The 21,078-nt window shown below is 40.9% G+C and overlaps 1 protein-coding gene across 1 annotated transcript in view; it reads right to left on the bottom strand.

Annotated features, from left to right (window-relative positions):
- Window positions 1-19,955, bottom strand: part of btbd11b (BTB (POZ) domain containing 11b) — an 81,023-nt gene extending 61,068 nt beyond the window's left edge. The window contains exon 1 of the mRNA XM_038706384.1: window positions 18,912-19,955. Coding sequence (XP_038562312.1) covers window positions 18,912-19,764 — 853 coding nt within the window. The 5' untranslated portion in view covers window positions 19,765-19,955. The remainder of the gene's footprint in view (window positions 1-18,911) is intronic.
- Between the last annotated feature and the right edge of the window lie 1,123 nt (window positions 19,956-21,078).

The following is a 21,078-nucleotide window of genomic DNA, read 5'->3' as shown; positions in this document are numbered from 1 at the left end:
TCCTGCTGCTTGGGGTTTGTTTGTGATGTAAACATTTCCTCTGCACTGTGCTCTGCGCCGCAGTGAGCACAGCTCATACTGCTGGTCATGTGTAGAAGGCAGTGGTGGAAGAAGTACTCTGATCCTTTACCTAAGTAAAAGTAGCAATACCACAATTTAAAAAATACTATATTACAAGTCCTGCATTCAAGATGTTAGTAAAAGTAGAGAAGTATTAGCAGTAAAATGTACTTAAACTATCAAAAGTAAGTAAGTATTCATTATCCAGAGTGGTCCCTTTCAGATGTTTATTTTATCATTAACAATCAATAATAATATCAATAATAATACAATGATATAAACATAATATTACTGGATTATTGTTATTGATGTATCCATTTTTAATGGAGCGGGAACACATTTTAACTACTTTATACAGTGTATAAGGTACTTTAATCTGTAACAATGCTTTATATTGTATAAGATGATTAAATGTTCTGTATAAAAAATGTTTATCTGTAAAGTAATTAGTAACCATAGCTGTCAAAATAATGTAACGGAAAAAAGGTTCAAATAAAAAGTACAATATTTTCTTCTGAAATATTGTGCAGTATAAAGTAAGTAAAGTAAATGTCCCTCAAACCCCCCATCAAACCCCCGGTACTGCCATATCCCCTACCTCCATCTCTAAACATCTTATCCATATTTTCATGCGCTGAACCATACAGTCACTGTGGCAGCGCTGCTTTTAGGTGTCGCTTTGCCCACTTGGTTCAAGCCACTGACAGGCAAGCAAATAGACCAAATTGGATGGATGCAGCTTCCTCTGCCAGCAGAGGCGACCCTAATAGTTCACTTCAGATCTCGGCTCAGCCCTCCCTCATCAGTCTCACACACACACACACACACACACACAAATGTGCTGTCTCTCGTTTTCAAGCTCTCGGTCCCAATGTTTTTCACCAAGTTTTCATATCCTGCCTTCCATCTGCTTCTCTTCTCGCAGCCTCTCTCTCTCAATAACTCTGTGTGATTGCACATACCACATGCTCGCACACAAAATACGCTGAGTGTCTCTGTAGAGCAGAGGTTGAATTCATCATTTCATTCACTGTGTAAGTTCTGCAGGTGTGCAAAAGGTTACAATAGTAGAAATCAGTTTTCCAATCAGTCATCCCCCGCCTGGAGACCATCAATAATTTATACCCTGAATTTGACATTTGCAGCGGTGGGACCTTGTATGTCTGTGCGCTTCAGTTCACCACTGTCTGGAAGTGTTCAGTAAGGGAGGTTAATGATTATAATGGGACACTGGGACAAGAGGATATAACCATGGTGCAACTGGTGAATTAATCTCCTTCCACCCAGAGATAAAGTTCTGATCTTTTTAATCAGATTCAGGCATTAACCTCAAAGTATTTGGTCTCTTAGATCACAGATTTCCTCCTCTAGCAGGGGGTGACAGAACTTCATTTAAACTGGTTTAATCTAAAATCATGATCTTTCCAAGGAGGAGCCTCTAATGGTACCAAATAACATGACCAAAAAGGTATTATTCTAGGGAAACTAAACAGCAGTCCCTCAAAAGTCATTAAATTACAAATGCGGGAATAAACAAATATTGATGCAACGCATCCAATTCACGAGAATTTCTTGCTTCGTGTATTTTTCAGCAGGTTTGGAGATTATCTGAAAGTGAAAAGCCCTTCCTCCCAGCATGCTGTAAGTGCTCTTCCTATCCTTCACAAAACATTCTTCCAGCCGTGAGTGAGACCGTGTGGATCAGAGCCGTGTGCCCAAGCTGATGCAACATCATGCTGAGCATTAAACTGACAGACACACCTGTCTCACCAGCAGTGTGTCATCCTCTCAACTCCTATCTGTCCTGTGAGTCAGAGGGAACTCGGCACGTCTGTCTGTCCAAAGAGAGACAGTGACTGAACCAGAAGAATAGTCAGAGAATAATGATGTGGGTGAGTCATTTATAGTGGCCTTTCATAACTATTGTACTTTGGCATTGGTGTAGGTGTTTCCCAGAAATTAGCTTTGGTTATTAAAAAATACTGTAAACGAACACAGCTTTTAATTTTCAGTGTTCTGAGTGTATCCATCAGGCCTGAGAAAATCATGGCATGGTTCTAGCGCAACGTTTGTCAGTCGGTCGTTCGGCCGGCCACATAGATCCAGTTTGAAAAGTGAACAACTAAAGCAAGAGAAGGAGGACAAAAAAAGACTAGACAGTGGAAAGTGAGAATCTTTTACATTGAGATAGTGTTGTAGTCAAGACCGCCCAAACCGAGACCAAGTCAAGACCAAGACCAGAGTTTATCGAGACGGAGACAAGACCAAGACTTTTAGGGGCTGAGAACAGTCGAGACTAAGACCAAGGGAGGGCGAGACCGAGTCAAGACCAAGACCAGTTTTCTGCATTGCATGGCAAGCAATAAAATGTGGAACGAGATCATAGGCACTTCACAAATTAATCTGAAAGATCCACATTCCCATTAAAACACCCACATACAAACACTAAGAGCTGAAATCAACGTAAGCATCGCAGGGAGAGGTGACAATCGTTAATTAGGGTTATTGGTTGCATTTGAAGCAATAAGTTTTACTTTCAATCAAAGTTAGGATGTTAACAAATAAATCAAACAATGCAAAAGCAAATTATTGATATTCCCAAAGTTATGGTCTTGACTGGTCTTGAAATAAAACCCAGAGTCCTCAATGTCCGAGACCGAGACAAGACCGAGTGCAAACTGCTAAATAAGAAAAATAACATTAGCTTCTGCTTAATGCTTTCAATGTGCTATGTTGGCAACAATTCAAGTCAGTGTATAGAAATGAAATGTTGCCATTTGGCAAAATTATTTTTGTGATGTGTGACTGTGTTAAATTTGGTCTTTCTAAACATCTAAATAAAAAAAAAAATTAAAAGCTAGGTTACCAGACACAACCCCTTCTTCTTTCCCTCTCAAGATGCTTTGCTTAAATTTCTTAAGGAGGCTGTGCTCAGACGCTTCGGAGGCCGTCTCTACCCTGCACCGTCGGGTAGCCCTTCTCTCAGGTATGTTACTGCTACTCCAACACAACACTCGGCAGCTCACACACTCCATCCTCAGTCCGCACGCAGTGTTGAAGCAGATTCTGCTCAGTCCTGCTCTGGAACCCCACAACCGGCATCTCCTCGTCCTCTTTTCTCCCAAACCACACTAATAATTGGTGACTCCATAACCAGAAACATCCGTTTCTTTAACGCTACCACTCACTGCTTCCCTGGTGCCACCACGGCTGACATTTTAAAAAAACTCCAGGACCTAATGCCATCGCTCCCGTCCTCCATCACAAGAGTGATAGTCCATGTCGGAACAAATGACACAGCTCTTCAGCAGTCTGAGCTGACAAAATCAGATTTTAACCGTCTTTTTAACTTTTTAAAGCAGTGTGGAAAGTCCGTTTTTATCTCTGGTCCCATTCCCACAGTTGGTCGCGGTGCTGGCCGCTTCAGTAGACTCCTTGGCCTCCACGACTGGCTCCAGTCCGCCTGCAGGGCTCACCGTGTGTGTTATGTGGATAATTTTAATATTTTCTGGCAAAGAATGTCTCTTTTTAAGACAGACGGACTTCACCCAAACAAACGGGGCTCAGAAATGTTAGCTGCGCACATAAAGCATGTGGTGCGGTCCACACATGACTTACGGGAATGACTAATCATTCATGCAGCACACCTGGACACACCACCGCTCACTGAACAGATCTCTGCCTCACTCCCAGCGTTGTTCCAAAGACTTCTATTCCTGTCATCATCACGCATAGACCAGTAAACCGAAATGTGCACATCCCACACAGAAATATTAGTAATCTCTTAAGGATTAGGACAACTGCACCAACTCCAGCACCCAGAACAAACTCATTTAAAATCTTCAATGTGAGATCACTTTCAAGTAAGACTTTTATCTTAAATGATTTTATCTCGTCTGCAAATCTAGATTTTATGTTTTTAACTGAATCCTGGTTGCAAATGAGTGACTATAGCCAGCTAGCTGAACTGTGTCCGCCTCAATATGATTGTTTTAGTCAACCGAGGGTCAGTGGTCGTGGTGGTGGGCTAGTGAGCGTGTATGGGAAATATTTAAAATGTCATCAAGTACGCTGTGATGAATTTAACTTTGAAGTTCTCACTCTTAAATCATATTTATTATAATTTATCGCCCCCCAAAACCGCCTGGAGGATTTTTATCAGAACTTCCTGAATTTTTATCTACTCTGCTTTTAAATTATGACAGAATTGTTCTTTGTGGCGATTTTAATATTCATGTTGATGACCCCACCAATTTTAATGCAACTGACTTTTTAAATATGGCCACTTCTTTTAACTTCAAACAACATGTCAAAGGGTAAACACATAACCGTGGTCATACATTGGACTTGGTTTTTACCCTGGGTGTCAGCATTTCCTCTGTGGAATTAGTGGACATGACCATATCTGACCACAGATGTATTGTTTTTAGCTGCGATTCGCCTGTTACTCATGCCGCCTCACCAAGCTACGTGTGTTCTCGCATCTTTAATGAACAAAGCATTTCAAAGTTTTGCACATTCTTTCAGAGCCAAAGCCAACACCTGTCTGATTCCAACACCAATAATCTGGTCGATCACTTCAATCATATCTGCTTGTCGTCACTATACACTAGTAAGCAACCCTGGATAAATGACAGCATTCGCAGCCTAAAAAGGGAATGCAGGAAAGCAGAGCACAGATGGAAAAAATCCAGTCTCCAAGTCCATTACCTCAGTCTGAAGGATTTATTAATTAACTACAATAACATCATCAATAACTCATTACTACACATAAACACAATCCCAGGTTTCTGTTTAAGACTGTGGATCAGCTGGTAAACCCAACCCCTCCTTGTGCCTCAGCTGGAAGTAATGATGACTGTGAATTGTTCTTATCTTATTTTACCAATAAGGTGGTGTCAATCAGAGCCTCTATTACCCCCGTGGCCTCTTACTCTGAGGTTCCTCACCAGCAACAAGAGAGTTTTAACCAGTTTTATCCCATCGACTTGTCTAAGCTTTTAAAAACAGTATCACTAATGAGAGTGTCCTCCAGCCCACTTGATGTAATACCTACAAAGTTTTTACTGAAAGTAATGGATTCTGTTGGGCCCCATTTGATCTCTGTTTTCAACAGCTCCCTATCTACTGGTTGTGTCCATGATTATTTTAAAACGGCTTGCGTGAACCCACTTTTAAAGAAACCGGGTTTAGATCCCTCCCTCCCACATAATTTTAGACCAATTTCAAAACTGCCTTTTATTGCAAAGATTCTAGAAAGAATTGTGTCCAAACAGCTGCTCACTGTACTGGAAAATAACAAAATATTTGAAAAGTTTCAATCTGGTTTCAGGAAGTACCACAGCTCTGAGACTGCCCTGCTTAAAGTCACCAATGACCTTTTAATGTCTGCTGATGAAGGTATGTGCTCAGTCCTGGTACTCCTGGACCTTAGCGCTGCTTTTGACACCATTGATCACAACATCATGTTAGACAGACTGAGGCACTGGGTGGGGATCTCAGTACTGCCCTAGAATGGTTTTCATCCTACCTGTCAAATAGGAAGTTTTGCGTGTCTGTAAACAACTATGTCTCTTCGTTCTGTCCACTTAAATATGGTGTGCCTCAGGGGTTGGTCTTAGGACCCATTTTGTTTTCCTTGTATCTGCTTCCCCTTGGACATATTATCCATAAACATGGCATTTCTTTTCATATTTATGCTGATGACACACAAATATACTTGCCCATCAGATCCACAGACCCTGGAATGCTGAGTTCACTTAACAACTGCCTTTGTGAAGTTAAAAAATGGATGTCAAATAATTTCCTCCAACTGAACTCAGACAAAACAGAAATCCTGGTCATTGGATCCCATCAGATGGCAAATCAAATACTGCCATCTGCTGGTTCCCTAGTAAATCACATTAAGCCTGTGGCAAAGAACCTTGGTGTTTGGTTTGATAGTAATTTAAATTTCGAGCAGCACACCACAAAGCTTGTTCAATCATGTTTTTATCAACTTAGAAATATAGCAAAAATTCGATCTATGTTAACTTTTAAGGACACCGAGACCATTTTACACGCCTTCATCTCATCACGCCTGGATTATTGCAACAGCCTTTTCACCTGTTTAACCCAAAAATCTATTGATCGACTCCAGACTGTCCAGAACTCAGCTGCCAGGCTTATAACCAGAACAAAGTTTTTGTTTTTGAAAAGTGCTCTACAAATGAAGATTATTATTATTATTATTATTAAAGCCCAGTTAGCCCACCTCCAAAAGATGTTTCCACAGATGAAGGTAGGGTGGATGTGCTGTCTTATGGGGTCCAATTCCAAAATATTTTATGCAGTCTGTAGTAGCCTAGGCACTTTGTTTATTGCATGCTATTATCATGAATGTGTATTCCCTTTTTTTATATATAATTTGTTAATAAAAAGAATATTTTATGTTGAAAGTTTAGCACAGGATGATCCCTTTTGCCTGGGGCCCCCAAAGTTCCTTAAAACGGACCTGTTCATGGTGCCTGCCATGCCTGAGTGCTGAGACAGGAAAACAGAGTTTTTCAGCCCATAACGCAGAACAACTGGCAAAACGAGGCTTAGATGAGGTGAAGGCAGGTCATTGTCCAAGCAGAGGCAAAAAGGAGTAAAAAAGCAAAGACATTAATCCACAACAGAAGGAATATCCAAATATCCAGCAGGGTCGATACACATTGACACCAGAGACTCTCATCATATGATGACGACACGACAGAGACTGGACAGTGCAGACAGGAACTAAGCTAGACACAGACAACAGATGCAGACAACTTCAACCTAAAACAGGAAGCCGGAAAAGACGCTGAGACATGGACCAAACAACAGACCAAAACCAAGAATATACAACAACAATGACAAGACAAAACCCAACACATACCATCACCAAAATAAACCAAGAACAAGCACACGGCCAAAACAGTCAGACATGCAGACCAAATCCAAACAAACACGAGACAAACACCCAACACAGACCATTCCAAAATAACAGATTTACAGATCACAGACTGAAATACACATCAAAACACTGAACCAACAAAGCAAAAAAAATTAACTAACAGCCAGACTAGGCCAGGACCATGACAGTGCCCAGAGCATGTATGCTAATTAGGGCTGCAGCTAACGATGATTTTAGTACTCGAAGATTCTATAGATTATTTAATCATTTTAGAAGTACTTTTGCTTGGCCTTAGCCTTCAACTCAACAATCAATCATGATTTCAGTTAAATGCTAAATTTGCTGTTAATGTTACCTTGTCGCTGGTCCTCTCCGGTGCTTTCTGATCAGGTGCCATTGTGCTGTTGCGATAGGCGATGTAAGTTATGTTTTACGGTGGACAGACTGTAACATTACAGAGTTGTTGTTTTATTTTAGCTTGAAATAATCCCATACTTTGGGCACTTTCTTCTTTGTCCCTCGCTATTTTCTCTTTCTTCCTCCACTTTGCAAACAGCGGCATCATAATCACGTTGTGTTCACACAGTGTAAGCACAAAGTACAACAGTAATAAATGTTCATGCGAAATTGTGTGCTATATAGTTATAATGATTAAACGAAGCGTTGATGCAAAGAATTTGCGTCAAAGCTTTTTAGTAATCAAATTAATTGATTTTATCAATGAACAGCCCGTTCTCATCTCAGGGCGTCATATAGCCACGATTTGAGAAAGAGTGACAAAGCGTAGGTACTTGACGCTAAAGGTACCCTTTTAACTAGTGCCACCATCAGGTTGACATTTGCCTTATGACTAAATATTTGCTCACTAATGACATCAGCAACAGGCTACACTAAAATGGTGAATATGGTATAAACATTACAGCTACTTGCTAAACATCAACATGTTAGCATTTTCTATGTGATTGTGTTAGCATGCTGATGTTAGCATTTAGCTGAAAGCACCACACTGTGCTTAAGTACAATCTCACAGAGCCGCTAATATGACTGTAGCACGGATGTATTATTAGAACTGGATACTGGACCCAAAGATGGTCCCTGGCGCATTTTGATGACATCACAGATTTTTAAATCACTATTCTTGGCTTGAGAAAAGTTTTACAAATATAAAAATTCATAATAGAGTCACAATAGACCTTGTTTGCAGGTCGAAGTGTCCTGTCAACAGTTTTACAGAAGTCTCTTTTTGGTGGCCTATGGAGAAAATGCTTTTTGGGATGCAGGAAAATTTAATCAAGATCAACAGCTAGCTTAACGTTAGCCCTCGTGACTGCATTCTAGTTGTTTTTTTATACAACAAGTTGAAAAAACCAAGATGTCGTTGTTAGCAACACCGTAGCAACATGTCCACAGAATAAGTTTGACAGTACTTTGTGTATGACTGATCAGCACTAAATTCAGGAATCTTGTGGTTTAGTTTAAAGTTGGAGGGTGTGGGCTACAAACACTGTAGCTACACTGTGAGGACAGGACTGGAACGCAGAATTACCTGTGGCTAACTATAGCAAGTCAGCTAAGAAGACACTGAAAGTACATTTACAGCACTGGTTAAAATCAAGGGCAGCAGGACTTGGATAGATACTCTTTCACCTCCCATCCAAGTGGTTTCTTCATTTCTGAAGAATTTAACCCACCTTGGATAACTATGACCTGGATGACTGAGAATCTTCACAGACAAAAGACAGTTTTCCTCTCATGGTACAGAGGCTACCTGTCTCTCCAGCCCCTGAACCAAGCCCACATGTATCAGACAGAAGTCTCTTCACTGAATGCAGAGAACCAAACTGATGTTTAACCTTCTATCAAAAACTCAATAAGACAGCAAACACTTCACATGACTTGTTACTGAAAAAAATAATCACTTTGACTACGGTAACGTGTTACTAAGTAAAGCGTTACTGCTGAACACTGCGCGTGACCCAGTGAAACACGTTTAGTGTCAACTCTGAGATTGTGTATCGTAAGGTATTTAACTTACCATTTTTTATCTGGACCTTTCTCTAAATCCTGTTATATCCATGTACCCATTGAACAGGGGAAGGGGTCTACACCACCACTTATCCCCCACTTAAATTGCTGTCCTTTCATCCATTCCCAGGAAACTCAACAAACGTAACCTATTGGCCTCAGGTGAGGATGCCAACAATGGTCGTTCAGTCTTGGCCACGGGTAGTCCTAATGAGCGTAACGTCTGTAGTTACAACAACCAGGAACACTAACGAACCAGCAGTATCGATGATCCTGGCAAACAACCCCACTGTGGTTAAACAGCTGAGTTTCCCTACCAGTCAGTCAGAACTGAACAAGTCCCTTGGATGAGGGACAAAACGTCTTCCAGTATCTTCAACCAAGTCCAGTTGCCCTTGACTTTAACCTTTGTTGGATATATCTATGTAATATCTGGTCATATTCTGGAAAGATCCACTTGCACATAATTGCGTCATTAGAATGATGTCCTATGAAGACTTAAAGCATGTAGTAAAGTATGTAGGGTTTAGCAGAGAGTATGTGCCAAATAATTCTCCTACAGGAAAGTAAGAGGAGTACTTTTATTGCAGTACTCTGATTATATTACTGCAATGAAATATTTATCTTCTGGATTTAAGGTACACGGCTTTGGCTGCCATAACAAAATATACAGTGAGAAGTATTTTTCCCAAAAAAAGTAAAAAAGTTACAGTTGCTGATTCCATCTGTCTTTTCACAGTGTGGTTGTTATTCTCTCAGTCTCTCCTGCACTTTAAGAATGAAAATATAGTAAAGCAGGAACCAGCATATGTTAGTGATAAAAAAATGTCATGAACGGAATAGACATATACCTTCTCCTGTGGTAATCTGTACCATATGCTGCTAGTTCAACTGGGGGTTGAGCAAACTCACTCAGTTGGAGTGAAGCATTGAGAACACGTCCAACACTTAGTTGTTTAAGAAGAAAAGCTGTTTGGCACTGGATATGGGGACCTAATGTAAAACTGTTGATTGATACTCAAGCAAAGTCTTGTTGTCTGGGACATTTTTCATTGACTTTCTCTCACATCACCCACACACTGCCCCGCCCACTTCGCAGTAGAAACTACAGTTACAGATTGTAGTTCGATCTGGACTCATGGTTCAGACACATGTGTCTGTTTACACCGTGCGCTCGGCCGAGGCTCCCCAGCTGGGCCGTCAGGATTGACAGAACTATTAGAGCTCTGCCAGACATGTAGGACGGGACAAGGTTACCTCAACTTGGCATTTACTCTCTCCATCAAGGCGGCGGCAGAATGTGGACTCAAGACAAAGAAAATGGGGAAAGACCAGCAGAAATGAGACAGAAGGACAGACAGAGAGCGAGTGAGGAGAGACAAATAGAAGACATCCATTTATTCACATCAGGATTAGCCTTACTTTAAAACATCTGGCCAAATTTTTCAGGTCATCAGCTCTGACAAAGGCGATTGCACACTGGAAAATAGTATGCATACAGTATATATGCAATGACACACACAGTCCAAAGGTCAGTGCTCTGAGCTCTCATGGGAGGTAATGCGATACCGGTCCATTGGACAACAGCAGTAGTGCATCAGCAGATTCATCGCCTCCTAGAATGCTACTAAGCCCCAGTCTGTGCATTTCATTATGTCGTTTCATTGTTCACAAGCAACTTCGAAAACAACCAATTCTAACCTGAAACACGGCACATCTTTCTGTGACTAAATATACTGTACATTTTGGCATTTGTTGTCCCAAAAATAAGTCTTTGAAGAATCAATATTTCAAAACAAGAGAGAAAAGGGAGAAATCTATTGTCAAGGCTTTAGCTGCCATTATGGACACTGAGGTGGTGCCCTCTGTATTTCATACTAGTAATTTGGGTATTTACATAAATGAGTATTTGATAGCCTGATTCCAGGATTTCTAGACCCAATATATGTCAATTGAACGGTTAACAATAATGACACTTTTCACAATATTTCTGGACATTAATGAGTAATGGCAAATATTTTTACCACTATTGTAATCTTACTAAATGCTAAATGTGACTTAATTTTCCTACAGAAAACCCTACTGATATTGAGCATTTCTAAAGCTCCATCCAATGTATATGCTAATTTCTTTACCTACAGACACCTCCTCAGACCAGAATGCACTGCAGCCACAAGACGAGTTCTGAGGAGGAGGTGAGACTGAGTTTTTCTCAACTAGGAAAACTTGCTCTCTTGGTGTTACTGTCACTATGACCTTTACTTCTGATGCTTCCAAATCAATAAAACAAGGCATACCCTGAGGACTGCAGAAAGGCATTTTGTGAAATGTGGGAAAACAACTAATGATCTACAAGTACTGTAGATGACTGAGATAAAGTGGGTATATTCAGATTGATGTTACAATGTTTAGCAGGGTTTTTAAAAACTTATCTCAGATTCAAAGGGTCCACACTTTATTCTGACTCCAAATGAATTTGAAATTCAGTAATGAAAACAGATGACAGCAGCTACAAACCAGTGTATCCATACATCCAAGGATAATTATGTCCTCCACTGATTATTCCGTCAGAAGCAGCGTGTTTATTTCTGTCACATGAACTATATATGCTCTGTGTTTATACAGCTGATGACACGGTATTCGTCATGTGCAGAGGTAACACACATAAAGTGGTTTATGGAAGACTGAAATAATAGATGTTCAGCTCGCCACAATTGCTTCAGAAATCCCAGACATGTTCGTGCCCCCACACGGCTAGCCATGGATTAGCGAAAACTGCAAGAAAGTTGACCACAGGGTATATGGGAGAAAATGTTCTTAAAACATGACTAATCTTCTGTAAAAGATTTAGTATAACCAAGAATAAATATGATTAATGACTTTAAAGGAATAGGTCCACATCTTGGTAAGTATACTATATATACTAATAATATACCAAGACTTTATTTATTACATGCCGAGATCAATACCACCCTCATGTCTGTCTGTTAAATATAAGGCCACTGTGAGCTTAGCTTAGCTTAGAACAAAGACTGGAAATGGGGAATCTGCTAGCCTGGCTCTGTCCGAAGGTAGCAAAATCCACCTACCAATATCTCTAAAGCTCACAAATTGCCCTTTGGAGTAACTCATTTATTTCCTGGAGTTTGCCAGGTAAGAATCCAGAAAGAGGCCCAGCCAAAAAATAGTTATTTTTAGTTTTTAGTAAACAAACGAGATATAACATGTGAATTAGTGAGCTTTATAAGTGCTGGCTTTGGACAGAGTAAAGCTGCCTGTTTCCCCATTTCCAGTCTTTATGCTAAGCTAAACTAACCCTCTCTTGGCTGTAGCTTCATATTTAACCACCTCACTCGCTGCAAAAAAGCAGTATTTCCCAAAATGTCAAACTATTCCTTTAACAGAATCCACTTAATATAATTTTCAGTTCTAACAATCAGTTGTTTCGCAGTGTGGGAGCTACTGAAGCTAAAGCGAGTTGGACAAAGAGTAGGAAACGTGGGAGCTTTCTGATGAGCGTCGCTATCTATCCCAAAGAACTCATCTAAGCTGTTCTCAAATAGGTCTCAACTGGTGCTCTGGGCAGATAAGAGCTCCTCTTCACACTGATTCACTGGCTCTATGTGGTGCTGGATTGCTGACTGATTTGGGGAAATGATGTCCTGATATGACAAACACACCCAGAGTAGGCTAACTGTTACTGTAGCTGGTTTTCTCACAAGTAATGAACAGCCAGATCCTCTAACATTTGTGTTGCTGTGATTCAACAACAACAAGTGAGGTATAGGTGACCTAGGCGTCACTAGATTAGCATAGTGCTGCCTGTGACTGCAATGGTATGAGGCGGCACCGTGTATTTGCTTCTGGTAAGAATCCAGAGGTATCTTGACGTGTCCTGACATGCAGCTTTTGCTATCAGACATATCACTTTTCAAATGGTGACAAGACAATTTCTTTGAATTTTGCTGAGCTCACATCACAAGTCAAAAAAAGCTTGTTTACTAGTATCTTCTTCATAATTTCTGGCCAGACTGGCTGTTATTTCAACAGGATCATTTCCCTCTATATAACAATAGGAATTGAGAGCTGCAGAAAAACAGTGCAATCCATACTGATGTTTCACCTAACTAATCCACGTGCTGGTACTTGTTTGCCCAGAGTCTTCTTCCTGCTTTAGTATGAAGTAAGCAGTGCTTGTCTTGGTCTCATCTGTCACCCACAGCTTCTCTTATGGATTTTCCTGTTTTGATCCTTGCCATCTGTGCCTCTTTCTCTCCCTCTGCTTTTCTTCCAAAGTCGACATCATGAACGATTCATTCTTAGCCACAGCTTCACTGGATTTGGCTCCATAGTGCAGAGTAATTGTTAAACTATTCTGGTCTAGCATTGGTATATTCCTAATTGTCTACCTAACTAAGAGCTAATATTGAACACTAGTAAAGGTACAGGTGAATTTGCTACGTGCGCAACTTTACAGTCATCCTAGGAGATTTAGTCCAGAGGGAAACAAATCTTTCCCAAGAACAGAAATACAGCAGCTAAATCTCCCTCCATAATGTCACCCACAGATAAAAATACTGACAGTAAATATGAAGCTAAACACTATGCAGATAGATTTTAAAGCAATAAGTGCACACTTTCTGGGTTGACAGTGTCAGGGCTATAATGAAATAAATCTCATTTCGGTGTAAAATGTCAAATGTGAAAATTAGAAAAATGATAACACCATGTCCTCTGGTTTTTAGCCTTGAAGAAATATTCATAAATATTGATTAAAGTGGCCCAGACTGCAATATTCTATTCTTCATCAAGTTAAAAACAGGATGTGTGCATTAAATAGCCACTGAAAAGATCCTGTCCAGTAGGATACTAAATCATATAGTGGCTAACTGATACTGAGCTTAATGCCAATTGACCAGCTGCATGTATCAACACACACAGCAATGAGTGACATTATGCAACTGAAACTTTTTATACTTTTTATACAATACAATGAGGTGAATGAGAAAGGAGGATGGTTACAGAAGAAAAAAAAGGCACCCGATCTATTGTAGATGCCGCCAGCTGGGTGCAGAATTAACTGTATTTTCACCTGTTTCCCCTTAATCAACTGATGTAAACTTGGCTGGAGCTCATCCTCACCGTACCAGACCCCATGTCACATCAGCATTCCTCACCCCCCTCCCAAATTCGCAATTAAAATCAGATCTGCTCCTGGGTCATGTGTTCCCCTCTTTGTGTATGTTGCTGCTTTACATGCTCAAGGGTACGCGGCTTTGTAAGGGTTTCCCCAGCACAGATATGTTATATCTCACTCCCAGACATAATGGGGGCTGGTCTCCACCGGTACAGAGTGGTACCACTGCAGACCGCAGTCATTCCTGTCTGCCTGCCTTCCCCACAACATCTGTGCACCAGGCACCGACCTCGCACTGCAACGCTAACTATTGGATAAGAAACAAAAGACCTGTGAATGGAATGGGACCTACACTCCCTCGACCCCGTGAAGCACTACTAAACCTGCACAAAGCTACCCAGCAGAAGAACAGTAAAGTATCACTGCTCAATTTGTTCTGTACTTCACAAATGATGTCTGTGTCTGACCAATTTTACAAAATGAGGTCTCACTTTGGAATTTCAAATGCAACAACAAAAAGACAATTGCACCTCGGTTACTCACTCCACACTGTACTGGTCCAGTGGTTTCCAGGGGATGTGGTGCAGTACTATAATTTACCATTTTTGTGTACCTCCAGTTTCCCCAAATTTGCCTGTTGAGTTGTTGATCTTCCACATTTCCCAGAGCGCTGATGGTGATAGCAAAGGTTTTCTATGCAAGAAAAACTAAAGAGTGAGGAGAGAACAATGCCATAGACCAGCATGCCCAGCTGTTCAAATTACATCAAATTACCCTGCAACAGTGTTGAATTTCACATAGATTGCCGTCCAATTGTTGAATGTCGTGGCAAAATGGTATGTCTATAAAGAAACCACTGTTTCTTGATTCTGCAGGACTGACATTAAAAACACAAATTTTCTTTCATCATGTCTTTAGATAAAGGACAGGTGCAACCATATTGACATAAAAAAATATAAAATTATATTAAAAATATCAAGCAACTAAAAGAACATTATACAATATACAGTACGAGTGCAGTCCATTTAATGTTAGATAAATGCAAACCATATGATTAATAAAAATACCTTTTTGTCAGGTTAGAAACTAATTTTTAACTTTTTAATTTAATTTTATTTATGTGGCTGCGGCTGTAGCAGTGGATTCAGCTGTAAACACAACATTGACTTACTATCATTTTTAAATGTTGTTATGGCGAAGATGTTAGCAAACACAGAACGACATTAGCATTTATTTGGAGTCATGCTACTGGCAACCTGATGAATGTTAAGTACAATATTCACTTTCCTTTAAGCTCTATTTTTGCCTGCACCACCTCCAGAAGGAAATATTTGACTAGCAGCAGCTATGCTCCAACTACTGTACAAGCTAGTCACTAACTTTTTCTGTCTGCTGTTTGGTGGGAATGATGCGCACAGTGGGTTTATCAGAGCTTTATGGCTAAATACAGATTTCCGTGGCTTGAAATGTTGTTGATGAGAGCAGTGAAAGTGAACCAAAACATGCCTGTTTGGCAACCTGTCCGTCTGAAATAGAAGGAAAAAAACATCATGAAACACAATCGGCCTGGAAGTGCAAGGTACATTACCTCCACTTGTTTAAAATGTCTTTAGGGTGAAATTTCCTTTTAAATCTTTCAACCAAACCAGCTCTGCCCTGACTTGAAAGTCATCTCACACCTAAAGTGTGATTAGAAACTTGTCCTCAGGGTAGTTCATATGCCTGAGCGCTGGATATCATGTTCCACTAGACATACATCTTTAAGAAATCAAAGAATCATTATGTTCCTGGTCTAGTGGGAGACATAAGAAATATCCCAACATATAGAGGAGTTTTCTGTTCAGATAGGATACCACAGCCGAAGAAGGGAAACCCAACACCCACCTACAAATAACAGTGAGTCAGACATGGTGAGAGGAGCCTTTGACATCTTGATGTATGTGTATGTCGGTGAGTGAGTGAGAGTGTGTGTGTGTGTTGGGCTTGTGTGTGGGAGGCCTGCCATATGCTAGATGTGCCAATGCAGAACTGTAAGGTGCAGTAGGTGAGAACAGACATTATAGCATAGGGTAATTATAGATCCTGTGTTGAAGCCTGACACATCAATTCATGAAACGACCAAGAACATGCTTTCTCCCCTTGTTGTAAAAATGTATGTACTACAAAGAAATAAATGTATTGCAATATCTAACATACAGTATATACAGTACTTATACCTGCAACTACAGATCAGTGTATACGTAAGACTGTTTTTCTTTTATTGATCATTGCTGAAGGTTTAAAGAATTAGTTTAACATTTGGTAAAATACACTTATTCACATTCTTGCCCAGAGCCCATTAGCTTAGCTTAGCATTAGCAAACTGTATTCTTCCCCCCAACCTTTTGCCGTAGAGAAAAAGTCCCCCAAATGATTTAGCTTATTACAAACGTACCTAGTACAAACAGTTCAAAAAAAAAAACAGACACAAATGACATAACTATCTTACTGCCTTTGTGAATGCACAATAAAAGGAAATCCACTTTGGTAGAAGAGATGCAATAAAGATATTCATAAAGGCCTCCTGACAAAGCTAGGTCACAAGCGTTAGCATAATATAGAAAAATCACCTCAATTACTCCCACTTGGCAGAGAGAAACTGAGAGAATGGATGGAGCGATGCGGAGGTTCAATTTGGCAGGCAGTGGCTCTGTTAAGGTCAACCCACCCTCAGATTGACTGGTTGTTTGGTTTCACAGGGAAGACAACAAATGACTGTGGCTGTGCCACGTCCTTATCTGTCACTGCAGATAGAGGGTATCTGGAGGTTTAGAGGTCCTGCAGGGTCACAATAAGAAATGTGGTGGAGGACAAAATCTTCCACAATATGAAACTTCCCAAATTCACTTAACCAGTCATCCTCTGGTGCCCCAACAGACGCACTACCTTTGCTGTCTGTAAACCCATCCGCATTAAACCTGCAATAATTTACTTTTTCTCACTGACATATTTTCACCTTTTATGTTGATATGGCAAGCTTCAGAGTGCACATGCACATGTGTATATCCAACAGTGAACACAGTAATACAGTTATCCGAGGGAAAACCGAAATCAATGAGTAAAATGACACTATAAAGCTTTCTTTGCATTAAACATAGTCACTTGTTACAGATGCATTGTTATTAAAATCTAGATAGTAGCCCCCTTCAAGTGAATTTTATGCCAGTAATTACTTTATAATAAACAACACCATGCACTATGACACTTTTTTAGCCTTAGGCATTACACCAATATTCCACATGCTCCAGACATTTTTCTTGCATCTCATCCTATTCACTGGCCTAATGCACCACTGAACACGCACCATACCATCTACAGCTGGAGCATTTGCAGTGTTTGGAGTGCGCAGAGTGATTGAATATTGAAATTCAATACTGTACAGTCTGTGCTCATACAGTAAACTCTAATGTTACATTAGTAACAGTCTCTTTGAACTGTGACCAGTCTTGGCATTTTTGCACTGTGTCAAGATTTACAGAAATATAATGATACTATATGTTGTCATCACAAAAAATTAACATTTATGTGTGTACCATTGTAAACAAATACACATGGAAAAGATAACCAAACTGACACGCATGTTTACCAAAGATATTTCCCTGTACCTTTAAAACAAAGAGTTACAGTGAAATAAAGTGCTTTTCTCCTGATGCCAGGCTTCTGTTGGTGATTCATCAATACAGTCACAGAGACTCTCTAAGTTTCTCTCTCTGTGTGTGCTGTCTGTCTCTCTTTCTCTCCCTCACTCTATAACTCAGTTTTATTCACATCACTCTGTATAATGCATGATAGCACATAGGTCCCCCAAGGCCTTTCATTACATAAACTTGTTGCAAGAGGAGCCTCAGCAGCACTTTTACAACATCCATCAAAACAGGGGCAAGCATGCGTTAGAGTGGTTGGTGATGTATTGCTGCTTAAGCTTCAGTGAAGTCTGAATACAATTACACTTATTTTGAAAGCACACACCAAAAAAGTGTGTCTTAACACTTGGAAAGCCGGAAACTACCGGAGAGTAATCAGGATCAGTAAATGTACACAGGAATGAAAGACCTCCCTCTTTGGGTGAAAAGAATAAAATCCACCTCTGCAGGGCATCATTGTATGAAACCAACAGGGAGAGCCCCTTTCACTGAAAGCTCTCAAAGCCTGGGGATATCAAGCCCTGCTTCATCATTTCGTACATTAACAAATCAACCACATACAGTATAGCATACAGTATGAGACGGAGCAGGCAAGCTGGCCTCAAGAGGACCCACTCTCCCATTCTGATCTCAGTCACTCATCACCTCCCTGCAGCTTCTGCAGCTCTCTTGCACTCTGAGAATAGGAAGCACTGTTTCAGCTGCAGAAAAAAAACGCTCTTTCACTTAAAGTTCACAGTTCCTCAAATCAAATAGAGATATTGAGAGATTGTAACCTTTTCATATCAGACATCTCATCTGGCAGCAAGTGAATCTGGGAGAGGTCTTTATATAAATCCTCAGACATGTAATAGGCTACTTATGTTCATGGTGCAGGTTCATGGATCAGTGCCACCTCCCTTATTACATTAATATGTGATCTGTTGGAGTAGATCCAATGAAGAAGGCTTTACTTTGATATGCTGATGTAAATATCTACTGTGGTTTGCAAGGGGAACTCTACAAGTGACAAATTACGCATATGATGTGTGGTAAGGATATGAAGTGGAAGAAAACCCTGTGGCATAGACTTAGAGTATCATTAACTCACCGCTTGCATTCTTCCCACAGATCAGGTGTTGCCAAGGCAGCAAAGACCCCCATATCTCTGCATCACTGTTGACGGCCTGCTCCAGGATCTCCACGGTGAACTTGGGGATCCCGTTATCCCGCTCCAGCAGCGCACTGCGCAGCACCCGCGCGTACACATCGCGGAAGAGGCTCTCCATGCACGCAGCTAAGTAGATCGCGGCGTGCTCGTGGATCCTCACCGCAACCCTGCTGTCGACCATCCACCTGAAGAACTTCCCCACGTTGAAGATGAGTCCGCAGCGCACCGACTTACCGCGGCTAAACTTGTCCTCCTCCGTGCTCATGTTGTACAGGGACAAGGCACTGAGGGCCGCGCTTATGCAGTTCGTCGAGACGGTCCACGACAGGACGATCTTTATGGCACTTTGGATCTCATGTTTGGTGCATTTGGCGTAGCGCAAACTCAGGCGTTGCGCCTCCTTAGCGACCCTGACCAGGGCCCGGCTTATCAGCACCGAGAGCCTAAGCAGGACGTCCTGCGGGGGGGTCGGTAGGCTCATCTCCTCGTCTCTGCTCAGTGCGCTCACCACTTCCCCGAGGCTCCACGGCACATCCTCAAGCTCGGGTAGTTTAGCGCACTGCCCGGTGCTCTCCAGGATCTCGGCGTCTTCGACCAGGACCGTATTAACAGTGTCCAGACTGTTGTGTCGACTGTGCATCGAGTCGGTTAAATGCCAATGATTCCCCCCATGTGCCTCTGAGCAGCACAACGACGCACTGGAAGATCTGAAGGAGTCGGCGGCTCCACCATAACCCGAGTCTAGCGTCAAATCCTCCAGGGTCCTCGCTACTGACTTGCTACTCCTTGCCATAATTGCACTTCATACTGTAAAAGAGGGCTTGGTAAAGTGGGGGGAAAATATTCAAAACGGTGGAGTTAGGGTGCGCACGAGCTCTGCTGACAAATAGTAACCTATTCTGCTTTTTTATGAAAAGTCCGTCGTATAAAGTTAAAGAATAGTATCTCACTACAGTGCATCAACAGTCACACAGTACTGTTCCAGCGCAGTGCCTGACAGATGGAGGCGGGGCGGCGGAGAACCGAGAAAAGCTATCAGCCAATCGACTCTCGGGATGAAGCCGCAAAGAGTTTTATTGGATCGCTTCAGAGGATCAATAACAAGTCATTGATGTAGCCCATGATGGCTTATTAATAAAAAGACGATGTCAATATTGAGCAATTTGCTTGTTTCATTGTCTACAGCCCTTTGGACTTGAATTATAAACTTAATTTCTCAAAACATTGGAATAGCACAAATGCAGGAATCCTGTCAAATGTTAGCCTACATGTAAAAGTAAAATGTAGAAGACAGAAATTGCAGTAAATAATAAATCACACAATATAGAAGTTGCTGATATTATATAACCCTGTTTAGAGGACATGTCCTCCAGAGGATCAGGCTATTCAGATATTTTCTGAGGACCCATGTCTGATCGTAACATGACTCAAGACCATTAATAATAGATTGCATGCATAATGTATCCTTCTCTGCTCCTCTGGAGGAGAACTCATTGAAAAGATCTGAATTACTTTCAAGGTCATTAGCTGGGATCATTCACAGGATCTAACCTAGTCATTAGTTTTTTTCCCCTAAACCGAGCTCTGTGGAATCTGCATGAACACCAATCCACCTTGAATGGAAACATGTGGAAGTACAATGGAAAGTACAGCAGTGGGAATTTGGTTTAAGTTAAATGAAAACATAATAATAATAATAATACTACAGGAAATAATCTAAACTCATGGTAAAAAAAAAAAAAAGACAAATGACTCCATGAACTGGAGAATGCTCACTGATCAGTGGGACAGTGGCTGCTTTACAGAGATGCAATGAGACTGTAGCTTCTGCATTTGGCGGCAGGTTGAATGTCTCTCTAGAGCCACAGTGAACCCTGGTGTTGTGCAGTCAAACTTCACTTTATTTGTGAGGACAAAAGGCTTCAATTGCACAACACATTTGGCAAAAAAAATGACGTGCACTGGAATTTTTTGTTTGTGTTAATGGAAAATTGATAAAAAAACAACTAAAGTTTATTCTCCACTGGGCACAGACCTTTTTCACGGAAGATAGGCTACTTAAACATGTCATGGTAGGAAACACTGGCTGATGGCTGAATTCCAATTA

This window comes from Micropterus salmoides, unplaced genomic scaffold (assembly GCF_014851395.1).
Source record: "Micropterus salmoides isolate LMB-PRFRI ecotype aquatic unplaced genomic scaffold, ASM1485139v1 Ms_hic_scaffold_8, whole genome shotgun sequence".
Classification (NCBI taxonomy): domain Eukaryota; kingdom Metazoa; phylum Chordata; class Actinopteri; order Centrarchiformes; family Centrarchidae; genus Micropterus; species Micropterus salmoides.
This window is presented reverse-complemented; position numbering and strand designations above follow the sequence as displayed.